At 25.1% G+C, this 7960-nt stretch overlaps 1 protein-coding gene across 1 annotated transcript; it reads left to right on the forward strand.

The window, feature by feature from the left end:
• The first annotated feature begins 5098 nt into the window (after positions 1 to 5098).
• On the forward strand, positions 5099 to 7960 carry LOC145834331 (V-type proton ATPase subunit G 1-like). Its single transcript, XM_082941733.1, has 3 exons — positions 5099 to 5211; positions 6805 to 6905; positions 7506 to 7960. Exons 1-3 carry the CDS (start codon positions 5130 to 5132, stop codon positions 7683 to 7685), a joined length of 363 nt encoding a protein of 120 aa, XP_082797859.1. The 5' UTR covers positions 5099 to 5129; the 3' UTR covers positions 7686 to 7960.

Here is a 7960-nt window from a genome sequence, read left to right on the forward strand (position 1 = left end):
AGAATAACTCAATAACTGAATTAAAAAAACTTGAGATGATTTAGGCCTGTTTGGCTTTTTAACAATAAACTCAAGGTAGTTTTAAGATATTTTTGAATTTTGTTCTCTAGACTGTTAATGAGATTTAGATAGTTCAGTTACTAACCAATTTTCTTTAAAAACTTGAAATAATTGATAATAAAAGTTAAGTTAAGTTTTATTTAAGGACTCAGGATGACTGTTAAAGGTCACTCAGGATAGTTCTTTTGACTCAAAGTGCAACCCTGCCTCAAGTTAAAATTGAAATAAGACTAATAAGAATAACTCAGACTGGTTTAAAATCTATTAAAAACTCAAGCTAGTTAAAATATTTATACCAAATTTCAGGATAGTTTTATTGACTGAAACTGTTTTATGACAAAAAAATTTGTTTCATAAAATAAGGGTTGCCAAAAAACCTGGAATCTTAGAAAAACCTGGAGTTTGACAGTTTAGGCTTAAAAACCTGGAAAATTCTGTAATTTTAAACAATTTTTACAAATTAATAGAAAATTTCTATTTGATACAAAAAATCTATCATATAGATAAAAAAAAGTTGTCTTTGTCAATAAAAAAAAACATATTTTAAGTAGATTTACAGTATCTTTTCAATAATATTATTTAACACAGTTTTTTATTTTAAACTAAAAATAGACCCAAAATGTGTACTTGTATAAAACCTAGAGGAAATTTTGAAAACCTGAAAAAAAATTTCCAAAAACATTTGGGAATCTGGTAAAATTATTTCTTAATAATATCAGTACTTATAGGAATTTAAGTTCAACTAATAGCTTTTTTTAAGTTCTTGGCTCATATTTAATATTCTTATTGTTTTGGTTACTCAAGCTGTCTTGTGCCTCAAACAGTAGCAACCCTCTTACTACGGTTTAAGTTTTATTATTTATTAACATTTTACTACGGTTAGGAGTTGCATAATCAGGTTTTAGTTAGCACTATTATCTCATACTCTATACTATTAACTAAATAAAAATTAATTCAATATTGAATTAACTCAATGAACAATACCTTAAAAACTGTTTTGATATAACCAAGTTGAAAAAATAATGATTTATGGTACTTGGTTCAGATTTGTTACTATATGAAGCTCAAAAGTTAGCCTGAGTGACCAAAAACTATCTTGAGTCATAGAAAAATTGATAAAAACTAATTAGTAAGAGCCTGAAACTGGAAAAGTATAATATTAATCAAGCTTAAATACATTATAATTTAAGGGCATAGGGGGGTAAACACCTTTTTTTGGTTTTTTATCTTATTTTATATAGTTTTTACTAAGCTACAAGATGCTTTTTACCGATTTTAAAAATTCAAAACAATTTGGTCAAAGGTCAAAGTTGGAGGCAACAATAGGAACCTTATGGGAGGCGCAAACTAAAACGGCAAAAATAGACTATTTCACTAAAAATCTATCTTCTCCTAAGTTTTTTGAGATAACTACCTCAAATTTTTAGGAAATGTTCCTTGATATATTTAAAAAATTCTGTCGGAAGGAATTTTAAAAAAATTTAAAAATAAAAGTTTTATATAAAAAATAAACAAAAAAAAACATATTTTTTTAGTTTTTTTGTTATAAAGTTTTTATTTTTCAATTTAATTAAATTCTGTTCAGACAGAATTTTCTAAATATTGCAAGGAACTTTTCCTAAAAATTTTAGGTAGTTATCTCAAAAAATGTAGGAGGAGATAGATTTTTAGTGATTTCTAGTTATTTGCCGTTTTAGTTTGCGCCTCTTATAAGGTTCCTATTGTTGCCTCCAACTTTGACTGGCTATATCTCAAAAATTATTTTGAATTTTTAAAATCTGTAAAAAGCATCTTGTAGCTTAGTAAAAACTATATAAGATAAGATAAAAAACCAAAAAAGGGTGTTTACCCCCCCTATGCCCTTATAGTATCAAAACAATAATGGAAGGACTTAAAAAAACACTATTTTCAAGAAAAAAAAGTTGTTAAAACAAACTGTTCAGATATCAAGGAAAAAATTTACTAGTTTGAGTTTTGCAAAAAAAAAAACATACAAGCCTGAGTCAGCCTGAATTTTAAAAATAAGGTAAAATAAGCTTAAGTTTCTAAAGAATTTCCAACTATACTGAGCTGTCTTGATTTGCCTAAATGAGTAGCATTCTATTAGTTTTTGAAAAATTTTAGAACGTAAAAGCTTGGATGAAAATTGATAAGTTAAAGTTTTGAAATTTTTTAGATAAAATTAAAATTTCAAAACAAGTTCATTTAAAATTAGTTACATAGTTTTTTTTAATCTAACCTAAAATGAACACTTAAAATAACTTAAACTTAATGTTCAAAAATGTTTAACTTTTAAATTGCACATGTAAAAATTTTCATGTCTTGAAATAATTTTAATTTGTTGTAGGTAAATTTTAGTTTTTTACTATACTTTAGTGTTAAAGGGTTGCTATGCACTCAGTCTAACTTTTTTCTTAAAAGAGTGACAAAACTGATAATATTAAAATACTTAGCATTAGTAAGTTTTCTGTTATATTAATGTTTCAAACAAACTTTACAAGATAACTTTCTGGGCTAATTGGATTATTTTTTAGTAAATGACTAACTATGGTTTACATACATATAATTAATTGAAATGACAATTTTAAAAATGCTGGAACATATGTTTCATAAAGACAATAAAAAATTGTCTCTAATCTTCAGCCAGTTCAAATTTAAAATAAAAAGCACTTTGGTAAACAAAGATGCAAAAGTTTACAAAAAAAAAAAAAAATATGACGTAAAAATTGAACATTGTACATTACAAATATTCAATGCAAAAATCTATCTACCATCTAAATAATCAAACAACTAAAATTAACGAAAACAACATTTAATTGTTTTTGTTTTTTTGTAAACTTTTGCATCTTTGTTTACCAAAGTGCTTTTTATTTTAAATTTTAACTAGCTGAAGATTAGAGACAATCTTTTTTGTCTTTATGAAACATATGTTCCAGCATTTTTAAAATTGTTATTTTAATAAATTATTTAGCTCTTCAAGTGGGCTCAGTAGAAAGTGTTCAAGTTTGAACATTAACCTTATTTTATTTATATATATATATATATAAAGGCTTATTTCAAGATGTAAAACTCAAAGGACTTGAGTTTTATGCTTATGCACTCATCAGCTTCAAAACAAGTTTAAAATAAAGCACAAAACAAAACACACAAATGAAAGTTAAAAAAATTAGCATAAATAGATTATGATGTAATTTTGAAACTATCAAAAATCATGCAAAACGGCATGTGCAAAAATTGATATACCAATTGGCAATGAACTGGCAAAAATTTATAAAACTTCAGTGAATTACTGTATGTTAAGACAGACAATTGAAAGAGATAAAGATAAAATTAAGATAAAATTTAAAATTTAAATTATTTTAAGATGAAATTGAAACTTGTTAAACTTTAAAAGCGTATATTTATATTAATAACTTTTAAAGCATTATTTACGCTAAATTTTTTAACTTTCATTTGTGTGTTTTGTTTTAAGCTTTATTTTAAACTTGTTTTGAAGCTGATGAGTGCATAAGCACCAAACTTGAGTCCTTTGAGTTTTACATCTTGAAATAAACCTTTTTATTAATTAAGCCCTTAAGGTGGGCTCAGTGTGAAAGATTTGGTTTATCAAGTTAAATAACTTAATTCTATATATATATATATTATAAGGCAATAAGGGGGTCTAGTAGTTCATTAAAAATTGACTTTGGTTCTTATATATTAACAGATACTTTTTATAGAAAAAAAAATAATTAACATTTGAAATATACCCAATTTTAACTTTGTAGAAAAAAACTGGAAAAAACTAAAATTTAAAACAAAAAACACTAAATACCTGGAGTTTTAAGCTATTTTTACATGTAAATTAATATAAATTTGAATGAATCATGTAGAATGTAGATAGAAAAATTTTGTATCATTAATTTTTTTATTTAAAAACACATTTTAAGTAGCTTTACAGTATCTTTTCAATGTTGTTATACTATTTAAGACAGTTTTTCATTTTTAATTAAATTTAAATTAAAAATAGACCAAAATACTTGTTCTTTTAAAATTCTGGTATATATTCAGAATCCTGGAAATAAGTTCAAAAATCTTTGGCAACTCTGTTTAATAGTACTCCTTTACTAATAAAATAGAATTAGTACAATTTTTTCCGAAAATGTTAAACAATACACTAAATATTATTAATGTTAAATCATTTTAACATATTTTTATTAATAGAATATTAAATATATTTAATGTAATAGTTTAGATTTACACACACTTTGTTCTGATTAAAGAATTTTGAATTCAAATGTTATTAATACAACATTTTAATTAAATATTAAATTTAAGACGGACTCAATTTTAATTATAAAAATATTTTTGATAGTAAATTGTACTGATAAAAGATCCTAGATCATAAATGTATTAGTCAGCAACTTAATTTTTTTTCTAACAGACTGCTTTTAAAGTAAAGTTAAATTTGAAAATCATGTATCTGCAGTACTACATTGATGAGAAGGGTAGCCGAGTTTACACCTTGAAAAAAGTATCACCTGACGGAGAACCAACAATCTCAGCTCACCCTGCAAGATTCTCTCCAGATGACAAAAATTCTAGAGAACGAGTTCTTGTAAAGAAAAGGTTTGAAGTTCTTTTGACTGATACCGCCCTACCAAGCATGTAAAGAAAATGAAAAAAGAAGATTATGCTCGCGAACTTTTGTGTTCTACATTAAGACAATTAAATTTGTTTTACATTGTTATAATTAATTAAAGTAAGACTTCTTAGGTAATGTATATAGAAATATGTGTACAAGCTCATTTTCAATTTAAAAACATTTTAATAGACCATATTTTTGAAAGTTTTTTGTAATCTTATATGATCTACTTAAAATATTTGTTTAATGTATTTAAGCTACTGCAATCAGTAGGAATAGTAGCTTTAAAAGTTTGCATTTGAATAATTTAGAAATAATTAAAATTGTTTTTATTTTGACGTGCTTGAAATAAAATATTAGGTATAACTTTGTAGTAACTCTTAAAGTTTTTTAATGAGCAAATTAATTTTGTTTTAAGATTTTTATAAAATAGTTTATTGACTCAATGGCAAATCAAACCTACGGAATTAACCTTTTGCTTAATGCTGAAAAGAAAGCTAAAGAAAAGGTTAATGAAGCAAGAAAAGGTTAGTAGTTGTTGAAGTGCAAGAAAAGTTCTAGTCTTGTTACTGATTGTATCAAGTTTTTAAGAAACAATGAATTTTATATTAAAAAATTAACAAAATAAATTGCCCAAGTTATTTTCTGTGTAAAAGTATAAACTAAAATTAAGCACTAGTTTACTTCTTCTGAAATATTCACAGCTGTAGTAAATAAACTGCATAAATTTATTTTTAATGTGTCATGATGAGCTTATCACTTTTTGTATAGGTCTTACTATTAAATATAATTTTGACATGAAAAAAACTAGCTTAAATTTATGTTGTAAATTCAATGTTTGCTTGAAAATAGATAGTTTTTCTTTATGCTGAAATTATAATATAGAGTTGAGGAGTTAAAATAATTTTAAATTATAGAAGTTTTCAAAATGAGTTTTAATTTTGTACTTAACACCTTAACTAACTTTGGTAAACTCAAACTACCAATACTTGATGAAAAAACTTATTATTTATTAACTGAAGGAAAAAGTTATAAATCTTTATTTTTACTAGATTCACTAAAATTCATTATCTGAATAACTTGAAAAAATTAAATTCGGACTTGTTGATTTAAACAAATAAAGTTTTATAATCCAAAGTTTTAATCAAATATTTTTTTTTTGTAAATTGATGACTTAAAAGCAGCTTGATATTTTTCAGTGATCAAACATAATTGTTTTAGTTTTATTTATTGTTATAAATAATTCATAATTACTTTTGCACCTATTCTTTAAAGATAATGTTACTTTTTTTAGGTTGGTTAAACAAGGGTATAGATTATGGAGAAACATTTTAGGGTAAAAATATAACTGGTAGAACGAGGTTGTAAGGTTTTGGAAATGTTTTCATTGATAACATTATGCAAATGATCTAAAGTGATAATACAGCAGAATATTAAGAACATTATACCCTAAGCCATCTTACCCAATATTTAATTTATACCCTCAACCTTAACCTACCTTACCCAAATATATAAGAAATAAACCCAAAAAGTAAGTTTTATTAATTAAAACTTGAGTAAAGTAAAATATAAGCCAATCAGAAATGATCTGCAGCCGATGCGATTAAACGTGATTTTTAATTTTAAGACTTAGTCAATGATAAGGAGTATAAAGTTGCTGAAATATTAGAAGTGAAGGGTAATAAGATAAATTTGAAATTTAAAGGTAAAATAACATAGGTGTCGAGATCTATTGTTAAGTCTGTCTGTACAAAAGTTATATCTTTTAAGAAAAGAATTCTTTTTCTATTAGACTCCTATGTAAAAAATATAAATTTAATATAAATTATTAAAATGTTTGACCTATACTACATCTAATATTAAGGTAGTAGTTACTTTATCTTATAAATATATTTAAAGGAAAATATTGTACGAAAAAAGTAAATAAATAAATACACTATGCTTGACGTTTTTACTCTTTATTTTTTAAATTTCCTAATTTTTATAATAATTTATTAAGTATTAGTATCTTTAAAAAGTCAAGCCAATTAAAACAAATTTATAGCAGTAATATATTATATAGTTACATATTTTTTTAAAATCAAATGGTTATTGTGTTACTTCAAAGTTTTAACTTTTAGCTAAAGCTCGTCGCTTGAAGCTTGCCAAAGAAGAAGCGAACGCAGAAATCAAGATGTTTATTGAAGAAGCAGAAAATGAGTTTAAACTTCATAAGGAAAATGTAAGTTTAAAAGTATTACAGCTTGGTTATTTTACTTATGCAGAAATATTTTTAAAACAAATTCAATATGAAGATTGTTTTTAGTAAGTCAAAATCACTAATAAAACTGTAAACAATGTTTGCTACCTTTTATTTAAAAGTAAGTTGATGTGTAAGTATGTATTAATTTGTTTTTTGACGCAATTTAGTTAGTTTACAATAATAATCACTATTAATACGACAAATTTTATCAAATTTGTTTTGATAGAAAATAAAAAGTATTTCAGACATAACTTTTTCAATCATGAGCCTTTTGTAAATTCATAAAAACTAATTAGTAAGCAGTTTATACATCTCACTGTGCAAGGTCATATTGTTTTGTAAGCATGTATGCGTAGGTGCGTGTCATGATTTTTTCCTGTCAAAACATTTGTATGCTGTTATAAATATCAAAACTTCGAAAAACTGTAATATTTAAACTGAATAGAAATATTTTTTTTATTAAATTTTTATTTTTACTTATTTTCAAATACATGTCTACTTTTATTCTCATCCCAAAAAAAATGTTGCCTTTGCACAAACTTGATTATTTTTGTAACTAACAACAACATTTCAAAACAGATGAAAGGTTCGAGCAGTGACATGGAGCAGAGGCAGGCGCAGCAGGAGGAGCAGGAGAAGGCGAGGATCGACGAGCAGACGGCAGCCAACAAGCGGGTGGTGGTGGACAGAATAATTGAGCTGGTGTGCAGCGTCCAACCGAAACTTCACGTCAACTTCAAGCCCACTCAGGCCGCTTAAATTGCTTGATTTCATCGTTTTCAATGTTTATTAGATTAACAAGTATGCTCGACACTTTTTTCTTTTAATCTGTACATTAGGTGTACTACTACTTGATTATTCATGATCTAAAACACGCATAAAATGTTTTTTTTTTTTCTGATTTCATATTTAAATTGTTTTACTGATATTTATATAAGAGTCAGTTTTTTGTAAGTTATTATACCAGATATTGTGCAATGTTTTCAAATGTGTATCGTTTGTTTGTGTACATAAATAAAAATATGTTTAAATTA

The sequence above is a fragment of the Thalia democratica genome, chromosome 4 (assembly GCF_965202585.1).
Source record: "Thalia democratica chromosome 4, ktThaDemo2.hap1.1, whole genome shotgun sequence".
Lineage (NCBI taxonomy): Eukaryota > Metazoa > Chordata > Thaliacea > Salpida > Salpidae > Thalia > Thalia democratica.

Bases quoted from the DNA above. Each gene is read 5' to 3' on its own strand.
- LOC145834331 (XM_082941733.1), top strand. From the start codon at position 5,130: ATGGCAAATCAAACCTACGGAATTAACCTTTTGCTTAATGCTGAAAAG. The intron at 5,212-6,804 runs GTTAGTAGTTGT...TTTAACTTTTAG, and splicing joins GGTTAATGAAGCAAGAAAAG to CTAAAGCTCGTCGCTTGAAG. The intron at 6,906-7,505 runs GTAAGTTTAAAA...ATTTCAAAACAG, and splicing joins TTAAACTTCATAAGGAAAAT to ATGAAAGGTTCGAGCAGTGA.